This window comes from Neophocaena asiaeorientalis, unplaced genomic scaffold (assembly GCF_003031525.2).
Source record: "Neophocaena asiaeorientalis asiaeorientalis breed wild unplaced genomic scaffold, Neophocaena_asiaeorientalis_V1.1 scaffold129, whole genome shotgun sequence".
Classification (NCBI taxonomy): domain Eukaryota; kingdom Metazoa; phylum Chordata; class Mammalia; order Artiodactyla; family Phocoenidae; genus Neophocaena; species Neophocaena asiaeorientalis.
This window is the reverse complement of record NW_020172446.1, coordinates 4134867-4154686: the sequence shown is the minus strand read 5'-3', so window position 1 is coordinate 4154686 and position 19820 is coordinate 4134867. Positions and strand designations below refer to the sequence as shown.

Below are 19820 nucleotides of genomic sequence, written 5' to 3'. Positions count from 1 at the left end.
ATCACCCTCTCCCCCCCGGCATACCTGGTACCCGCAGTCCTCCAGGCCACTCACTCTCTCACTCTCTCCCACTGGCTCTGGCCTGGGTTGGGCAGCTCTGGGCGGGAGGGGCCTGGAGAGAGGGAGGGGAACAGGGGCGGGGCTGCTGCCAGTGCTATTTTGAGCTGCTAACGGAGCAGCATCGGAGAGGAGACTCCTTGCTCTGGCCTGCTCCAGGCCAGGCTATGCGGGTGAGTGTCCCTCTGACCCCCCACCCCGGAAATGTCCCAGGCTCCTCATGCTGTTTCCTCATTTAGGAAAGGAGGGGACTTTTTGTTATTTCCTTCGAGGTGGCTGAAGTAGGTGGGGAGGGAGGCGTGAGGCTACCTTGGTGGGGAGAGAATCATGCATCCCCGCAGCCTCCACCTCTCAGAGGTGAGGGGCAGGGCTTCCTGGGCCTGACTCAGGACTCGGGAGGTCTTGTCCCTGCTTTGCGTTGCCAGCATGGCCCTCCACCCCCGCTTCCCCCTGGTGGACAAGAGAGAGGGGCTTGAGAGGGGTGGCTTTTGGAGTTGTCAGGGATCCCCATTTCATTGTCCCCGAGAGTGGACTCAGCATGGGCTCCTCCATTTCTGTGGATCGGACACTCGGAAGGGCCACAGATGGCATCTTGGGGAGTAAGTTCCTTAAAAAAGCAAGTGAGGAGAGACACAGCGGCCTCCCAGTCCGTTCTGTTCCCCCACGCCGCCCCTCCCGGCCACCAAGGGTAAGCTTTTCAGTTGTGTCAGCAGTTGGCAGAGAGTATGGACTGGCCTGGTGCGGAGGTGTATCAGGAGCCTGAGATGTGCCTTGGAGCGTTTGTATCTCCCTGTGCCCAAGGACTACCCCGCTCCAGCCACAAAACTGGCACCAGCGCCAACGTGTGTGGGCGGGCTGGGGGTGGGGCCCGAGAGGCTTCTTACCCTGAGAGTGGGTGCTTCCTGGTAGAGCTTATAACCCACCCCACCTTGGGCCTCCAGGTCCCGGCACCAGGTCACAGACTTGGGGCCATGCACGCCGGTGGCCAGGCAGTTGGCAAAGTGCCCTGCAGAGGGGCAGTGAGTATCCCCAGAGAAGGGGGGGCCTCCAGCAGGTCTGGCCGTTGGAGGAGGAAGCCCGGGCCTTCTGCAACTGCAGTGGCAGCAGGAAGCCATCCCAGCGCACCTGCTTCCTCTAGGCTGGGCTGGCCGACAGTGGCCGCGTGCTTGGCTACTTTCTGTTCCGCCCTGAGCGGGGGGAGGGCTCTCGCTGGAGGCTGGACCAAAGGGGCCAGGGTGTCCATGCCAAGCTCTTCTCCCCTTTCTTCTCTGACAGCATGGCCTTTAGGCCACTCCCTGCAGAACCCTCCCAAGCGGCTCTGTATAAAGCTTATTCCAGTCATGGGTGGCTGGAGGGGTAGAGGCCATCTCTGGAAACCCCAGCTTTCTACCCAAACTCTTGCTCTGGCAGGTGATGTCATGGAAGGACAATGGCACAGGTGAACCAAGGGAGGTGGGGGCAGGGCTTCCTTCCATCCCCTAACATGAGCCTCTGAGATTCTTGCTGGAGGACAGACCTGGGCGTAAGTCCCAATCAGCCACTCGCTGCTGTGAGACCTTGGGCAGGTCATTTCTGAGCCTCCTTTTGCTCATTTGTAAAGTAGGAATCATCCTAGTATCTACTGCAGAGGGATGTTTTGAGGATTAAATGAGATAATGCGTGTAAAGCGTTCAGCACAGTACCTGGCACTTAGTCATGCTCAAGAAAGACTAACTGTTCTTACTGTTATTTCTTCCCTGCACCTTCCTCCTCCTCCACATCCTTAGATTAGTTGGTGCTAGGCTAGGACTGGCAGGGATAGGGTCAAGTGGGAGCTCCCTTCTGTGTTCGAATGGGAAAGGAGAGAGAGGAGGATGCCATGAGAAGCCCGGAGCGTGTGTGCGAGTTGGTAGAGGGAAGAGCTGCCAAGAGTTCCCTTGGCCACAGGCAGCAGGATCTTCTCTTCCCCTAGAAAGTCTTTCTCAGGGTGTCCACTGCCCTCGGGGGCTTGCCGTGGGTGGACATCTGGCATGGATGTCCGCGATACATTTGTCCAGGCTGAGCACTCCATGCCCGAGGCGTGCCTGGTGGGTGGAACGATCCCCCTGGGGGCATTTGTGCACCTGTACCCTCCTGTGCTGGGCACAGAGGATGATAAGTGAAGGGTGGATGGTCCTTGCTCATGATGGAGAGGGTAAAACCCAGCCTGACCCAGACCCCTGAGCCTTGGAAGCCTTCGGGGCTGAGGGTAGATGGGTCCCTCAGCACATTTCTTGGATTTCTCCTCTTTGAGAGCAAATGCTTTTAGCTATTATCTCCTCTGCTTTTTCTTTTTTATTGACTGTTTAGCCATCTTTATAAGAGAAATAAATAGTAAGTAACAAATACATAACAAAATAAATACCAAATGTCTCTATTATGTCTAATTTGTACAAGGTTGTTAGGATCACTGTTTGCTTTCTATTTAGGTGCTAGTTTTTTTTTTTTAATCACTGTTCTTTTAGGAGGAGTTTTCCATATGGTTACATTGGCCACATATTTGTTCGTTTAAATGGCAACACAACAGTGTATTGTACTGAAGTAACATAGTTTACCTAACCCCTCCCTAACTCTAGGGAGTTAACTATCTCCAATTTAGGGCTATTATAGACAGTGCATTTTTGTATTGGTCTGTGGAGGTTTTCTTTCTCTTCCTTTCTTTAAGTCAGCTCGTCGCTTATACGTTCCTGAAGGTGGGACAGCCAGGCCAGAGGCTGATGCGTCTCATGGGTATTGTTGGCTCCAGGGAGAGCTACTAAGCAATTTCAGAGTGTCCTGCCCTCCCTTCAGCCCCATGGCAATCGGGTTTACTATCTACTTATTGTTGCTACATTTAGAGATTATACCTCCCTTGTTTTCCCCACCTCCCTGGGAATCAGGATCGACAAGTCTTATTCTCCGTAGTTTACAGCTGACAGAAGAGACCAGATGGGAATAAGAGGTTTGTACAGAGAACCCACTGCAGGGCCGTCAGGCAGCAAACACTTATTTAGTGCCCACAGTACGATGAGTAAAACAGAGTCCTGCCTGTGAAGAAATCACAGTCCGGGGAGTGTTATAGACACACAAACAGCCCCCCAAGATCCATCCTGGGTGTGAATCCCAGTGCTGCCACTTACCAGCTGCGGGCGCCCTCAGCAAGGTACTCGCCTTCTCGGTTTTCTTACCTAGAAAGTGGGTTTTTGTGAGGATTGGAGGAGGAGACGGCGTAAAGCGCCTACCACTGTGCCAGATACCACAGTGAGTGTTTGGTGAGCATTGGTTTCTCTTCCCTTCCCCGAAGAGAAGAGGCCAGAAGTGCCAGAGAGGGAGGAGGTGGTCAGAGCCTCAGAGAATGGCAGGGTCGTGGTCCCTTTGCAAGTCCAGAAACTCAGTTTGGGCACGTTGAACGCTAGTAAGCTCCACATTATCGATCCATGCTGTGGCTGGACCCAGACCTCATGAACCTCAACGCTGACGCAGATCTTAACCAGAGTTGGCTACTAAGGATGACTCAGCCCCTCTGACCCTGCCTAACCTAGCAGAAAAGGTGGGCCTCCAAGGGAGCAGCACAGGCTTGCAGTCAGAGCCACCTGGGTTCAAATCCCAGCCCCATCACTTACCAGCTTTGTGACTTGATCTCTTTCTGAGTCTTTCTCCTCATCAGTAAAGTGGGAATAATAATAATTCCCATGTCATGAGGCTGTCATAAGATTTACATACGAAAATATACTTTAAATATTTTTACGGGGCCCATCTCATTGTAGGTGTTCCATACTCAGTAGTTAATGTTGCTGGAAATGTCTGAACTCTCCAGAGATGGAACAGGTCAGGGAAGAGAGGCTTTGGCTCCCAGGCACCCTTGCTGAGAACCGCAAGTTCTCGGCTCTGGAGGTGACTGTGCCAGAGATATGGCCACCATCTTTGGGAATGTGTTGCCTACCTGTTCTGTATTGGATAAAGATAGGTTATTCTTTTTTTTCTTTTTTTGCGGTACGCGGGCCTCTCACTGTTGTGGCCTCTCCCGTTGCGGAGCACAGGCTCCGGACACGCAGGCTCAGCGGCCATGGCTCACGGGCCCAGCCGCTCCGTGGCATGTGGGATCTTCCCGGACCGGGGCACGAACCCGTGTCCCCTGCATCGGCAGGCGGACTCTCAACCACTGCGCCACCGGGGAAACCCAAAGATAGGTTATTCTTGATCCTAAGCAAATCTTAGTTAAAATCTAGTGATAAGGAAGAGAGGAGAAAGATCCAGGCAATTTTGCACAGAAGCCACAGAGAGAATTTCCTCCAGGGAAAAACCCACGTTTGCGTTCAGTGATGCTCATGAGGAACAGGCCCAGGTGTGAACGGCCTGGTGTCCTTATAGCCGGAGGCTGATGGGCTCCTCTCTGGACACACAGGAGAACTGGAGCAGGACATCAAAGAACGAATGAGTTAATTAAACAAACAAACAAACAAACTTGGGGCTTCCCTGGTGGCGCAGTGGTTGATAATCTGCCTGCTAATGCAGGGGACACGGGTTCGAGCCCTGGTCTGGGAGGATCCCACATGCTGCGGAGCAACTAGGCCCATGAGCCACAACTGCTGAGCCTGCGCGTCCGGAGCCTATGCTCCGCAACAAGAAAGGCCGCGATAGTGAGAGGCCTGCGCACCGCATGAAGAGTGGCCCCCCGCTCGCCACAACTAGAGAAAGCCCTCACACAGAAATGAAGACCCGACACAGCAAAAATAAATTAATAAACTCCTACCCCCAACATATTCTTAAAAAAAAAACAAACACAAAAAAAACAAACAAAGCCTAGCATATGAACTGGATAATAGGATAGAAACATCAACAAAGCAAATTTAAAGTAATTCACTGAAAACAAAACATTCTCTGTTTTTTCGCTATTCATTCAGGATAAGTAAAAATAAGAATGAACCAGTTTTTTAACTCCACTGACTTGAACGGATTCTTGAGATGAAGCCTCTCCCTGGGCTGAGGCCAGTTCTGCCTGTTGAATTTCAAGAGGACCCGCTCTAGTTTCTAACCCCCAGACGGGGCAGCTGTGCAGTGCTCCAGGCCTCTTGCCCCTGGCAGGTGCTGGTGAGTTGCAGGTAAAAGGCAAAGCCACAGGAGCCCTAGAGCAGCTTCCTTAATCCCCTCCTGGCTCTCAGGCCCGCAGCTTTGGTTCACTGAATTAAGGGCTTGCGTGCCTCTCACCACCCACCCAGCCTCCTAGGGTGCCAGACCTGGAAAGGACTTTAACCATCACCTGGACTAGTCCATCCCCGAATTCCACAGAGGGGTCCAGAGAGGTGAAGTGGCTTATTCAAGGGCGCACAGCTTCCAAGGGCTGTGTCGATGTTCTGTACCTTACCTTGCCTTCTCTTTTCTCTGATATTTTATCCCTTACTCCTTCTCTGACCTTTTGAGCTTTGTAATCCTTCCCCCTCCACTGCATCCCTCCTTTCCCCTGTTGCCCACAATCTTTGTCCCGGCAGGTCCTGGCCTTTAGGAAGACTCCAAGTCCCTGAGAGACCCTGCCCCCCATTTCTTTTCTGGCCCAGAGTGCAGGCTACTTTCGGCACCATGGCCTTTTCATCAAGGTTCGCCTTCTGGGAGCAAAAGGAAAGTTGTATTTCAAAACTCTTTATGCTTTTCTTATGTGCTTGGCATGGTGTGTGCAGGCAGGAGACTGGCTTGTGGGAGCGGGAGCTTTGGAAGCTAGAGACGGGTTGGGGCATGTGTGTGTATTTGGGGGCCGAGGAGAATGACCAGGGGGTCCAGGAACTCACTCTTCTGTCTGGATGGGCTCCTGCGCTGAGTCATGCTCCTCCCCTGAGCTCCACCTCTGGTGAGCTGAGCTGCCTTTTGTCCCACTGGTGCCCCTCCAAGTTAACCCCTCACACCCTTCCCACTGCCGCTGCTCTGACTCACCCCTGGGAATGTGAGCTGCTATGAAGGGGCCGCTGGGAATGGCTTTGGCTCTGAGGCCTCAGAGCTGGGTCTCCCCGAGTCTGGGGGCTGTGATGGATCGGGGGAGAGGAGCCAAGAGAGGGGAACCAGGCCAGTGGGCCACCTGGGGCCAGAGGGTGATTCAGGCTGCAGACCTGGGCGTGCCTTTGTGCTGTGCGCAGTCCCCAGCTGGGCAATGACCTACAACTGACAGAACCCTTCGGGTGGGGGTGGGGCAGTGAGTCAGCCTCCGGCTAAATCCAGAGCTGAGCTCAGAGCTATGTCTAGTGTCCCACACATTTCAGGGGGCAGCCGCTGTTTCCCTCAATGCCTCGCCACTGGGGGAAGACCCTTGAGGTCCCAAGCTTGAGCCAGTGGAAGGAGGACAGATTTGGAGCTGCTGAAGGACGCGGAGTGGTCTTGGAATCTGGGCCATCCCTGAGCCCGAGCTAACAGCACTGCGTGCAGTAATGAGTGTGTCTGGGTGTGAACACTTGCTGTCCCTCTAACCTGTGTGTCTGGGAGCTCATGCACGGTGTGATGGTGTGGGGGGGGCGGGGGCAGTGATGGGCATTTGTAGGGGCAGCAGGTGCAGACCTAGACTCTCCCACTTCTCTTCCTTTCCTCTCCATCAGCCCCTCTCTTCCTTTTCTCCGCTCCAATCCTAATTTCTAAAGTCGTGGAGTCCACTCTGATGAATAATCGCCATTTTCCCTCTGGCCGTGGCACTGTGTACTAACGCTGAAGCTTGAGCCCATTGTAAAAAGCTCTGTGGGCTCTTAGCTTTAAAACTGCAGTGGCCATCATGCCGGTCAGTGCCCCAGGCACTGCTAATTAGAGCTCAAAATTAGCCATGGACCCTGGTTGCAAATGGAGAGTCCCCCCAGGTGGATGATTAAAATGATTTTGGATGAGTTTTAAAGGATCTTTTCCATTAGGAATCAAGGACACCTTCCCGTGCTCCTGCCCCCTGTGCTGGGAAAGAGTCATGCTGAGGATGGGGTAGGGCTGGTGGCAGACCTGTCTTTTTCCTACAGTCCTAAGTGACTGGGGAAAGAAGAGAAATGAAATCCACGAGGACCGCCTGAGCTTTAGGAGGAAGCGATGCTGGTGAGGGGGAGGGGAGAAGCCTCTCTCAGAATTGAGGCCTGGTCCTCTGGGTCTGTTCTGAGCCAGGCTCTGAGCTGAAAGAACCATCAGAGTGGCCATATTGTCTGTCCTTTTTCCGGATATATTATGGTCTCTGCCCTTTGGCCCTGACTCTACTCCTCCCCGCTGACTTGGGCCAACCAGCTCCTGGGCTGGGCACAAACCCCAGAGCCCAGGCATCTTTCCTTCCTCCACGCCCCATCCCGAACCTTGGGGTTGCCTCCCTCAGCTGCATGGTTGGCAGAGTTTTGTGGGTCTGAGGTTGGGAAGTTATCTGGCCTCCTGAATCCCCGCCTCTGCCCGACTTCCTGCCTCCAGCCAGAGCTCAGCGCTCTGGTTGGGAAGGCACGCAGGCTCTGTGCTGGGGGAAATCATACGGTCCTAGAAGCAAGCCTGAGCCAGCCTGATAGGGGCCACCTATTACCCCAAACTGAGCTCTGCTGGCCCAGCCGGCCCCCCACGCTGGGGTCATTCCCTCCTCCTCAGTCCCTAGGTCAGGGAGGCTCTTGTTCAGACCACTTCCTGTCTGAGCTGGGAATGGCTCTTGTAGTTTAGCCCGAGTTGAATTAGCTGGATCTTTCTCTCCACCCTGTAACCAAGGCCATGATGTCGCTCTCATGGGTGGACCTCTTTAGGCAGCCAAGGTGGGTCACGTGGCTGGTCACTAAGAGCAAAGGGTACTTAGCTTTAACCACCCCCAGAGACTTCATTCTTGAAGTTGTCACTGGACAATTTTGACCCCAGGATAGGCTATCTGTTGCTCAAGTCCATAGGCCCAGGACTCCTAAGCACTCAGGAGCTCTTGCCTCTCAGAGAGAGCGATGACTGCTTGGATGTTTTCCTTCTGTGCTTTTAGTGCTGGGTCTCCCCACCCTTACCTCTGACCTGCAAAGTGACTTCTTTGTCTGCTCCCTCAGGTTAAAGAGGAGGACAAAACTCTGCCGAAGCCTGGTCCTCCTGCCAAGGAGGAAGGGGCTGTAAGTGCTTCTCCTAGACCCGTGTGTGTGTGTGTGTGTGTGTGTGTGTGTGTGTGTGAGAGTTGTGTGTCCAGGTGGGTTGTGTCCACAAGCCCAGGCCTAGTCTGGGAGGCAGTTCCATGGAGCTGGCAGGCACGCCAGGGTGCCCCTTCCCGTGTGGGGTGGCTAGAGGGAATTGCAATAAAGTGACAAAGTGCAGCGTGTGTGATGCCAACCTGGTGTGTGTGAAGGAGATGGCAATGCCAAGGCATGTTGGGGGCCTCTCCCTAAGCCCCCTCTTTAGTTCCTACCTATAGTTCTGGTTTCCTGAACTCTTTGGGGCTGGAGAGGCCTAGGCAGACAAATGAGAGCTCAGCTGTTGGGACTCTTCGTCCTGCTCTGGGTGGCACAAGCCAAGGGCAGGGAGGGGTTTCACTGCAGCTGCTGCTGTCTCTTCCCAAGACCCTGTCAGCTGCTCAGCGCGGGTGACCTAGAGGCAGGCTCCAGCCGTGCAGTGCCACTACCGCCCCCCACCAAGTCATTCTGCCTTGGGACAGAGACCCTGAATAAAGTTGGACACTTTTAAGGCAAGAGAGGGGACACGGTTCTAGAATAGCCAGGTCCAGAGACGTGTAGTCAGGAGAGAGCTGCTGTTGATCTAGCGGGCAGGAGTGCCCAGGGCTCGGGAACAGGGCTGGATCACAAAACAGATCTGTACTTCGTTACCCCACACGGTGCCTGCCCCCGCCCCCCCGACCCCTTCCTTGAGTGGAGATTTGATTAGCCAGGTGTTATGGCTTCCACCTGATCTGTAAGCAGTGCTGCAAGGTCAGGGTGATTTCAAGGGGATATGTTTGAGATTTGTGAGGGAGGGGCCTGGGAGGATGCCAGATTTGGGGGGGAAATTATGTGTAAAGTGCTTAGAAGACTGCCTGGCACGTAATAAGCTCCGTTTAAGTGTTAGCAGTTACTGTCATCATCATCATTGTCATTGCCAACATGAGCTTCAGTTAGAAGGCATGGGAGGAAAGCCAGAAGTGGGGGACAGGGAGTGAGGCCCAGCAGCTGGGGCCACGGCAGCTCTGCAGGGCCCTGACATGCCACTGAACACTCTTGGCCCAAGAGGTTGAGGAAGAGACCCCTTCAAGGCCTCCCTTTCCCACCCCTGCAGCAGGGCCACCCTGTACCCGAGGCCTGGGCTGAGGTCGTTTGGCTCAGCTCTGCTCAGGACGTGGGTCTCTGTCCACACGGCAGCCAGAGGTCTGTCCACTCTGTGAGCGCCCTCCTGCATTTCAACAGAGGTGGCCGCCAGGTACACCCTAGAACCAAGGTCACTGTTTGGGGAACGGGGACTCAAGCACAGCTCATTAGTGGCAGGGCACTGCCTGACCAGCAAGGAGCCCCTAGGTTGACCTGGCTCTCCCAGGCCATGTGGCTTGGCTTTGCAGGAAACTGCCCTGCCATTAGCCAGCCGGGCCTGCCCAGTGGCAGTTCCTCGAGACCGCAGACAGTCCCCACCGGGCAGAGTGTGCCAGCATCTTCAGTGGACTCCTGGGTGCCCAGAGGCTGGCTGAGCCTAGACAGAGTGGAGCTGTGGTCGCTTGAGTGCTTAACCCTTTGAGTGCTGCAGCTGCCACCTCTTCCTCCACGTGCACACTCTGGGAGCTAGGAGGCCTCCAGCCCTTGAGAGGTTCGCACGAGGAAAACTGCAGGGAGACTGGCAGAAAGCAGGCTGAGGTGGAAGCTTCCTGGGCCAGCACTGGGTTTCTGCAGCTCTGGAGAGTGTGGGTGAGGGGTAGACAGTGGCCTCAACCCAGAGGAGTGGGGAGGGAGGAGGCTTGGCATGTCTGCGGGCCAAGAATTACTTCCTAGCTACGGTTTTCATTGGGATGGGCAAGCTCTGGGTCTGACTACAGAGGAAGTTGGGTGATAGAAGGACCAGGGACCACAAAGGCAGGAAGCCCCAGAGTTAGGCCCAGGATTGATGGTAGGAATTGGTGTTTGACCTCGCCATGCTCCACCTCTGCTGTGTTTGGGCTGTGAGGGAGCAGGCTTCCTGGGATCCAGGCTTAGTTGCTGTTCTGACATAAGCCAGTAACTCTGGGGTACCTCATGGGCCTCTGGACACCCTGTGCTGGCCTCTCACAGCTCCTTGCTAAGCCTAGAGATGGACAGCAGGTGACCTGCTGTGCTTTATGGGAGAGAGAAGCCAAACTCTTTGATGCAGTTGTTCTATCTGGAAGATGGAAAGAGGGCTTCCTGGGGTGGCCTCTTGGAGCTTGTGTTGTTTGTTGGATGAATGGAAGGTCTGTTCCACGACTACATGTGAGGTCACACCTCTTACTTCCTCTGTGTGGGGCGGGCAGGGACACGGGCTGATGCTAATGTCTTCCTGTATTTGTGTGACTGTAACTACAGGGCAGCTCAAAGGGCAGCAGTGGCCCATCTAAGAGTCCTCAGCCTTCCACTAGCCCTGTACCCTCAGAGGCTCCCCAGAGAGCCAAGAGCCCTGCATCCACACTCGCCATGAACGGCCCGAGGACTGCCTCAGCGGAAGGCCCCAGTGAGGAGGCCCAGGGCCTGTCCCGGAAGAGGGTGGCGAATGCAGTGAGGAAGGTGGTGAGCAAGGTGCTGCCTGGCGAGGAGCCTGGGAGCGCCAAGGAACCTGCGGGCAGAGGGGTCAGATCTCCTGAGCACCCAGCTCGAGGCAGGAAGGGAGAAAAGACAGCCACTCCCACTCCCCCTGCTCGGCCTAAGTCGGAAGCAGAGAAGGAGGCCGCCAAGGATGAGCTCTCCCTGGGCCTGCGGAGCCTGATGTCTCGGGGCAGGGGCAAGGACCACAGGCCACGTAGCAGGCAGTCTCCCAGGAAGGGGGAGAAGCCCTCCAGCCAGGAGCCAGGCTCCTCGGGGAAACCAGTCTCCCCAGAGACAGTGGACGCCTCAGAGAAGCTAGGCTCCCCAGCCCAGTCGGAAGAGCTGGCGGCCCCAGGCTCCGCCGACCCGAACCTCAAGTCGAACCTCACTGGATTGCAACAGAACAGGTCACCAGCCCCTGACGTGCAGCAGGAGGTACCTGAGTGTGTCACTAACCTCTGACCCTCCCTTACCACCCTCACCTGAGGACTGGCAGCCAGCTTTCCCAAGGCTCTTCCACAGGCCCCGCATGACGGCGAAGCTGGGCCCGGGCCACGTGCCGATGGCAGGGCTGCATGGCTTTCCTTCACCGAATGCCAGAACCCAGGGGACCCGTTAACTGCATGCTGCTGCTTTTCCACACTTGCGAGGGAGTTGGGGCCTGGCCCCCAGCTACATGGCATCAGCTTGAGGCCCCAGATCCCAAGTTGAGGATCAGAGTCTTAGCAGATCAGTGAGAGGGTAGAAAGACAGAATTTCTGGGGTCAGGTGGCCTGTGCTCACATCCCATCCCCAACCACTCACTCCTGTGGGACCTCAGCATCTCTGAGCCCTCATCTGTCGAGTAGGGATCACATAGGTCTACCATCCCTCCTCTGAAGCCCCTGGGCCAGAAGTATTTTGGAAATTAGCAATTTTTTATATTTGAGACTGTCATGCAATGTACATAATGAGCAGCAACTCGTGACCAAACACATTAATACTCCCACAGGAAAAATAATTTTTTTTGGAATTAAACAGTCAGGTTTTGCCACCAAAACTGTTACGAAAAATCTTTTGTTTTGGAGGGCTTTTTGGATTTCAGAATTGCAAATAAGGGATAATACCTACTTTGAAGGGTTGCTGTGAACATTAGAAAGGATACAGGGAATGAATGCTCTGAGCCTAATCCCTGGTGTGGTGGGTGCTCCGTAAATGGTAGCATCCGTAGTGATGCTGGTAACAGTGCTTATTGGTACCATCATCGCCATCACTACTTCTTCAGGCCTGGCCAGCTGTCCCTCTGGCAGCAGGACTCTTGAGGAGCTCTGGGCCTGGGTGGCAAAGGAGCACAGTGGGTCCCCTTTGTATCGGCGGTCCTGTCTGTCCACAAAGTGCCCTCTGGGTGGGACAGGAGGCTGAGAGGCACAGGGGAGGGCCAAGGACAATCTGTCCAGCCCTTTCCCTTGGAAGGCGATGCCTGCTTGGCTGGTCCTTGGGTTGGAGGGCATTTCTCTTCAAGCTTTCCCATTTTGTGGACCCTTCTGGGGCCTCAGGAGTTGGGTGGGTGGGTGGCTGGAGCGACGCGTCAAGTCTCACTACTGCTTCTCTGTGCTCCTGTGTGCTCCTTCTGGCTGAAAGGGTACAGTCGGGGGAAGTGGGGCAGGGGACCACCTAAAGACCTGTCCTGTCTCCCAGGCCCTAGAGGCCCTCCTCTCTGACTGCTGCCTGATAGGATCCCTAAGGTCTCAGACGTGCCTTGCTCCCCATTCCATTCTTCCCGGGCTTTGCAGAACTTAGAAGAGAGCAGGTGGCATCTTCCCTCACCCCTCCTGGCCCGCTCTGCATCAGGGAAGTGACCTCCTGGCACACAGGAGTTGGCAGGGGCGTCTTGGTGTGAGGCGAACCACTAGCCCCTAAGAAGAACCTCCAAGGAGCCGGAGAGCGTCGTGCGCCCGTTCCTGGGCCGGCTGCCTTCCCTCTGGCTCCCTGTCCCTCCACCTTTCACTCAGGTGGAGTTGGGGCTGAGATGGGCCCCAGCCTGGAGTTCAGCCACCTGTCGCCTGGGCCCAGGGCAGGGACCAGAGGATGTGTGTGAGAACAGGCCGTCCTGGTGCTGGAGTGGTTAAAGTGGTGGGAAGAATTAACCCTAGAACTCCCAGGCACCTGTTTTTATTCTCATCTGAGAGCTTAAAAACTCAAATTGGTGCCCGGCTTGCCTCCCTGACCCTATTCCACTAACCCACGGGGGTCCCAGTGGCTTCCTGAGCTAGAAGCTTGGTGTGCTATGCCCCCAGTTCCCCAGGCCGGGACTAATAGTGGTTTGACCTTTAGGCAGGAGCTGCCCCCGACGTCCAGCTGACCCCCGCAGAGGAGGCCCACCAGCGGCTTGAGAGGATCTTCACAGCTCCTGTAATGCCGCCTCTCACGTGTGGTTCCCAGTCCCTGGTCTCCTCTTTGCTGGGGCTGCTGGCCAGACTGTGTGTGTCTGTGTGTGTAGGCCCACCTGACAGTGGAAGTGTGGCTCCCTGGAGGCCTGGCGGCCCTCACATGGGCTTCCCATTTGGAGAAATGAGAGAAGGGCACTGTGGAGGGTCTGTGCGCAGTGAGGCCTGTTCCTCCAGGGAACCTGTGGGAGGGACCCCTCTGGCTAGAGATCCAGCCCCTTCTCTGGCCCCAGTCTCTTGCCCCGGAGGGCGTACTTGGTGCCAGGGCCTGGTGGGTGTGAGGCAGGGAGAAGACACTCCCCTTTCCTGATGCCCTGGGCTCTCCAGTCCCAGGTGGGGCCTGTTAACTTCTTGCCCATTTCTAACAGGCAAGGTCCAAGGCCTGGCTGACTCCCCTTCCTCTCCAGAAAGGCCTTTAAATAACCAGACAAAGATGGGGAGGTCGAGGCTGGCCACTGGGTCTGTCCATAGTCCCCTGGTTCTTGGGCAGTTGGCAGGTGGACCTGGATGGGTGGTGCTACCTCTGCTTTGCCATGGGGTGGGAGTGGTGCAGGGGTGCAGTGGGAGTCTGAGGAAGGGGTCCTAGACTTGGGGCTGCTGGTGGTCCTGTTTGATGAGCTAGGCAGGGGTGACAGCTCTGAAGGGCCGCCCTTGGCCTGGGGAGTGGCACCCTTGTGTGTGTGTCTGGAGGCCAGGGGCAGCCTGTACTGGGGTCCGGTGGCTACAGGGGAGCTGGGTTGGGAAATGCCCTGGAGATAAGGCCAGAGGCTCCCAGGGGTCCCAGGCCCTGGGTGTGGTGAGGTGGTCTGGTCTGGCAACACAGAAGAGGAGGGTAATTCAGAATGGACTGGATGGCCAGCCCAGGAGGGACTGTAGCCTGAGGCAGAGCGGCTCGCTCCTGCTGCAGGGAATGACTTATCAGAGCATCTCCTCTGAGGAGTCTGACGGTACCAAGTGTTTCTTCACCAAGCAGGGCCTCTCCTTCCCGGCCTGGCCTCTCCTTGACTAGGTACAATACACCTGCCGGGCCAGCCCTCCTACCGTCCACCTCCTGGTGCTACGCCCCTCTCCCCTCTACTTGGCCCCGGGTGCTTGCTGAAGGGGACATGCCAACGGCCTGCTCGTCTTCACCCCTCTTTTTCTCTCTCTCTTCTTTGCTTGCTGCTGGTAGCTGGACCCTGAGGCCGCTTCTCCTGCCCACAGCCAGGTAGGGTACTCCTGCCCCCCTCAGGAGCCCTCCGCTTCCTCTGGTGACCACCTGCCACCCCCGGCCTGTACCTGGGCTGGCGTCTGTGCCCGGGCCTTGTGCTGGAGTGTAAGGCCGCTTTCCCCTTCTGGCTCCCACCTCACGTGGTATCTGGGGGGACCCCTGGGGGAGGCAGTGCCGGGAGCTGGACATGGGGCAGCTCTGTGTCAGGCCCTGGAGGAGTGTCTAGACTGAGGGTCGCCACTCAGTTTGGCCTCTGTGGCGCATGGTTCTCAGCCACAGAAGCCCAAGGGCCTGGCCAGAGCTTTGGTTTCTAGGTGTTTCAATTCTGCTCCCTCTGGGTAGAGAAAGCTGGAAAGGCAGAGCCCCTACCACCCCCACCCGCACCCGCTCCCCACTCTGAAGCCTGAAGACGCGCATCCTCTGTCTCCCCCTGCTGGCCAATATGGGAACCTGTCTTCAGATTAGCTCTAAAGGAACTAGCTGGAGGCCATGGTCCTTTGATGTCACCTTATTCATCAGTCTCCAAACCCTGGACCCATACAACATGCCCATTCTGTCTTTCCAGACCCTCAGGGCTGTCAGGGTCCCCAGCTCTGTGTCCTTGTCCTCAGGGCTCCTCAGGACCATCCGCCACCAGCTCCTGGCTTCCCCACCTTCTTCCCTTGATATCTCTGATGTCTCCCGTTCTGTGTATGCCACCCACCTGTCCCCCTCGCCCAGTGGCTCATCCGGAAGCCCTTCCCCTCACATGTCTCCTCTCTCCTACTGTCCTTGTCTGCTTTCCAGAACAGGGTCTGACTCTTTATTCTCCCCCTCCCTCTGATAGGTGAAGACAGAAGAGCAGATCGCAGCTGAGGAGGCCTGGTATGAGACAGAGAAGGTGTGGCTGGTCCATAAGGATGGCTTCTCACTGGGTGAGTCTGGGGAGACCCAGGGCCTGGGTCTCTCTGGTTTCAGGGCTGGGTGGTGGGTGGGCCTCTGGGTCTGGAGAGGCCTGAGTGGTGAGCAAGGAGAGGCTGGTGATACAGTGGGGAGAAGGTAGGACCATGAAGGGCCCAAAGAAGGCTGCCACGGCTTCCCGGGCCCATGTCTGTCTGTCTGTCCCTGCTCTGCAGCCACTCAGCTCAAATCCGAGGAGCTCAGCTTGCCCGAGGGGAAGGTGCGCGTGAAGCTAGACCATGATGGAGCCATCCTGGATGTGGACGAGGATGACGTGGAGAAGGTTTGCAGGAGGCTGGTGGAGGGCACAGGAGGTGGGCCGGGCTGGGCAGGCTGTCCGCTGGCAGAGCAGACTGGATCTGTTCCTCAGTGCCCGCCCGCCTGTCCTGTCACACAGGCTAATGCTCCCTCCTGCGACCGTCTGGAGGATCTGGCCTCGCTGGTGTACCTCAATGAGTCCAGCGTCCTGCACACGCTGCGCCAGCGCTATGGCGCCAGCCTGCTGCACACGTACGCCGGCCCCAGCCTGCTGGTCCTCAGCCCCCGGGGGGCCCCTGCTGTGTACTCGGAGAAGGTGCAGCCCCCCTCAGCTACCATGTGGCCCCACAGACTGCCCCCTCTATCCCCTCCCCCCTGCCCACGTTCCCCGACTCTACCCCTTCCCCTTGGCATCCCACGGGGCTCCTGTCCACTCTCACAGTGGCCTTGGGAAGAGGAGTCATTTCAAGGGGTGGGGACAGAAGGCCCTCCCCCGACCTCTCACAGAGGCCAGGACTGGGCTGGTATCTGCATTTCCATGCGTGACCTTAGCCTCAGAACCTTCTGGCTCCCCTGGAGTGAAAAGCCCAGAAAGATGTGGGCCTTGGGGGTGAGGGCTGTCCGTGTGGAGCCAGCTAAGAGCGCCTATCCCTTCCTTCCGTCCCTCTCGCGCCCAAGGTGATGCACATGTTCAAGGGGTGTCGGCGGGAGGACATGGCCCCCCACATCTATGCCGTGGCTCAGACCGCATACAGGGCGATGGTGATGAGCCGTCAGGACCAGTCCATCGTCCTCCTGGGCAGTAGTGGCAGTGGCAAGACCACCAGCTGCCAGCATCTGGTGCAATATTTGGCCACCATCGCAGGCACCAGCGGGAATAAGGTGTTTTCTGGTGAGGCAGGGGCAGCTGGGGAAACAGAATGGGCTGGAGAGGGGTGTGGGGATGGAGGCCCCGCCGAGGTGCCAGCTCTTCTTCTCCCTGGCCTCTCTGTGTCCACAAAACCCCTCGACCCTCAGCAGTCTCGTCTAAGTAACTGGGCCTTCGGGTGCTGGAGGAGCAGCCATGGGATGGGCCTCCCATTCTCCCTGGGCCTCTGGAGCTTGTGGCTGGGGGCAAGCTGCCCGTGGCTTTCCTGATGGGCCCTGGGCCTGTCTTCTGCAGTGGACAAGTGGCAGGCTCTGTACACCCTCCTGGAAGCCTTTGGGAACAGCCCCACCATCATGAACGGCAACGCCACCCGCTTCTCCCAGATCCTCTCCCTGGACTTTGACCAAGCCGGCCAGGTGGCCTCAGCCTCCATTCAGGTGAGGGGACACTCAGGGTAGTAAGAGATTGGCTGCCTGATTTCACGCCCTAGAAATCAGACTCTCCCCTGCACCTCATTTTCCTGGGATTCTTCCCTAATGAAATGGACCCTGGGCCCGGCGGGGCTGGCCTACTTTGCCCTGAGCCTCCACATTCTGCCCCCTGTGCCTCCTGCCCTGGATGGGGCACGGCTCAGCTTCCTGCCCGTCCTGGGGTTGCCCACACCCTAGTTGGGGCCCTGGCCCCTGCTCAGGGGTTTCTCTCAGGCTGATTCACCCAGGCAGGGCTGGCCTGTCAGTGAAGTAAGGCCCAGCTGAGGCTGATTCCCTTCCATGCTAATAAAGTCTCTCACCACAAAGTGTCCAGCTCCCCAGGAAGACGGTGCCTGGAGGCTGGGCGGGGTGGCAGGGCCTGTGTTCTTCCCTGGCTCTGGCGTCTGCCCCAGGTTTGACCATGAGGTGATCTGGCCGCTGGTTGAGCACCTGGAGAATCAGATGCAGCCACTTGCTCCCATGGGCCTGGTTCTTTCTGGTGTGGGTGGGAGAAGCTTGACCTGGCACTGCCTCCTTGCCTACATACCCTCTATGCTGTGCCACAGACGATGCTTCTGGAGAAGCTGCGTGTGGCACGACGCCCAGCCGGTGAGGCCACATTCAATATCTTCTACTACCTGCTGGCCTGTGGGGATGGCACTCTCAGGTGAGATGGGACAGAGGGAACAAGGAGGGTGCTCTGGGCTCCCACCCACTGACAGCTCCTGGGCTTTGCCACTTGATTGCATCCCATGCCGGTTGTTTATTTCATGCCTGCCATGTGTTAGGCTCTGAGCTAGGCCCTGGGGATGGCGAGATGAATGAGCCATAGGCCCTGCCCGGCGGGAGCTCCCTGGCCCCGGGCATGGGGGACCTGGCTATATGTGAGAGGCACCGTTGACCCTTCAGCGTTCCCAGGGCCTAGCTAGGATCTGTGCTCCTGGGAAGCCAGATCTGGAGAGGACAGCAGACCGAGATGCAGGTGGTCAGAGGCTTGCCCGCAGTTACACAGCTAGTATGGGGCTGAGCAGGTGTTTGAGTCCACACAGGGGCCAAAAGCCCAAGGCTTTTCCAGTGCCCTCTATGCTGGCCTCCCTGCATCCACGTTGGCTCCTCCGCCAGGCTCTTCCCTTAGACCTTCGGGCTTGCTGTCTGTGTCCACTGAGAAGAGGATAAATGATAAGGCTGAGCAAGCAGCCCAGGGCACTATTGTCTTGAGCTCTCCTTGTCACTGAGGGCACGGTCTCAGTCCTGGCTGGACTCACCCTTCAGGCAGGTTCCCTGCTCCCTTCCAGGGGTCTGTCTGGACACTCTCACCAGGGCCTGTCTGTGACCTGTCCTCGGGAGGCCGGTGCTCTGGCCTGGTGTCCAGGCCAATTAGGAAAGGCCATAGCAGCTGGCCTGACAGGAGGGCATGATGGGCAGACAGAACTGAGTCTGGAAGCGGAGTCTCTGTCTCCAGCCTGGCAGGGAGATGGACTTGGCGTGGGGACCAAGCGCTGTGCTGATGCCTCGTTTGTACCCCTAGGACAGAGCTCCACTTGAACCACTTGGCAGAGAACAATGTGTTTGGGATTGTACCACTGGCCAAGGTGAGGGGCCTCTGGGGATGGGTGGGCAGCCCTGGGCCTTGGGGTCGGAGAAGCTTGGAATGTCCTGGACTGCCTCATGGGAGTAGCAGGAGCCCAGCCCAGGCCGGGCGGCTCTACTCTAGCTTGGCCGCCCTGATGCTCCAGCAGCATGGGAGATACCAGAGGGGCAGCCCCTCTGAGATCTGCTGCCAGTGTGCCCATCTGTCGCTGCAGCCTGAAGAGAAACAGAAGGCAGCTCAGCAGTTCAGCAAGCTCCAGACGGCCATGAAGGTGCTGGGCATCTCCCCCGACGAACAGAAAGCCTGCTGGCTCATCCTGGCTGCCATCTACCACCTGGGGGCTGCAGGCGCCACCAGAGGTAACAGGGCAGTGGATCCCAGCAGCCTAGCGGGTCACCTGGAGAGCTGGCGGGGACCCAGTCCACTCGCAGTTGGTCCTGGCCCAGCACAGACTCACCTGTTATCAGACACCCCTCTCTGGCTTGTGCCTCTTCCCCGTCCCCTTCATCAGAGCAGAAGTCTCCAAACCCCCGGAGAAGCGTCTCTGCCAAGGACGGCCAGAGGCCTGGACTGAGGTGGCAGTGACCGGGAGCGCTGTGAAGAGCAGGGGGCTTGGGAGATTGGAGGCTGAGGGGAAAGAGAAGGGCGTGAATTCAGAGCAGTCCCCCTGGAATAACTCTCCTTCTTGTTCCCTTCCTGACAGAGGCCCCCGAGGAGCAAGCGGGTAACGGACCTTGACCCCGTCCTGGGGTGTAGGGGCCACCTTGCCCCCCTCTTGGTGCTTGCCCTGGTCTCTCTCTGGGGGCTGGGCTTGTTCTGTCATAGCAGAGGACACTGGCCTGGGAGAAGCCCCAGGGTTGAGGGTGGAGAGGGTGCTTACTGGCAGTGGGGCTTCTCAGAGTCCCAGGAATAGCTGCTTCTACCTGTTTTGCATTCAGATCCTGGAATCTCTCAGGATGCCCTCCATGGGGCTTGTGTAGGGAAGGGTGTGTTGCTTCCTGGGGCTTCCCAAGGCCAGTTTTCCCTCAATCTTCCCCTCTCTCCACTGGTTTGGTAGTAGGTGCCTCTTCCTCTTGCATGTCAGGGTAGAGGCCACTAGGGGGCAGCAGGCACCGTGGTGTTGAATGGGCTGCAGCTTCAGCATCCGTGCTTGGGGTCTTGTGAAGGGCTGGAGCTTGGTCTGGCTTGGAAGAGCTCCTTTGCCTTCCTCTGAGATTCCATTGATGGTCAGGTGCTCGGAGCTCCTCTTCACCCCTTTCTCCTCCGGTTTAGGGAAAGGGATGCTGCTTCTGAACAGCACCTTGGGCATTGGCTTCATCTTC

General features: G+C 57.1%; 1 protein-coding gene across 8 annotated transcripts in view; it reads left to right on the top strand.

Annotated features, from left to right (window-relative positions):
• The window catches only part of MYO18A (myosin XVIIIA), an 84645-nt gene that overhangs the window by 23599 nt on the left and 41226 nt on the right, over nucleotides 1-19820 (top strand). For 4 of the 8 annotated variants that reach the window (XM_024734652.1, XM_024734644.1, XM_024734624.1 and 1 more), the window contains exons 2-9: nucleotides 15199-15286; nucleotides 15488-15594; nucleotides 15709-15885; nucleotides 16248-16461; nucleotides 16732-16874; nucleotides 17474-17574; nucleotides 18436-18499; nucleotides 18713-18857. In XM_024734652.1, coding sequence (XP_024590420.1) covers nucleotides 15199-15286; nucleotides 15488-15594; nucleotides 15709-15885; nucleotides 16248-16461; nucleotides 16732-16874; nucleotides 17474-17574; nucleotides 18436-18499; nucleotides 18713-18857 — 1039 coding nt within the window. Of the gene's footprint in view, nucleotides 1-170; nucleotides 231-14333; nucleotides 14370-15198; nucleotides 15287-15487; nucleotides 15595-15708; nucleotides 15886-16247; nucleotides 16462-16731; nucleotides 16875-17473; nucleotides 17575-18435; nucleotides 18500-18712; nucleotides 18858-19820 lie in introns of those variants that run through there. The other 4 variants (XM_024734634.1, XM_024734617.1, XM_024734609.1 and 1 more) reach the window with 2 other exon arrangements.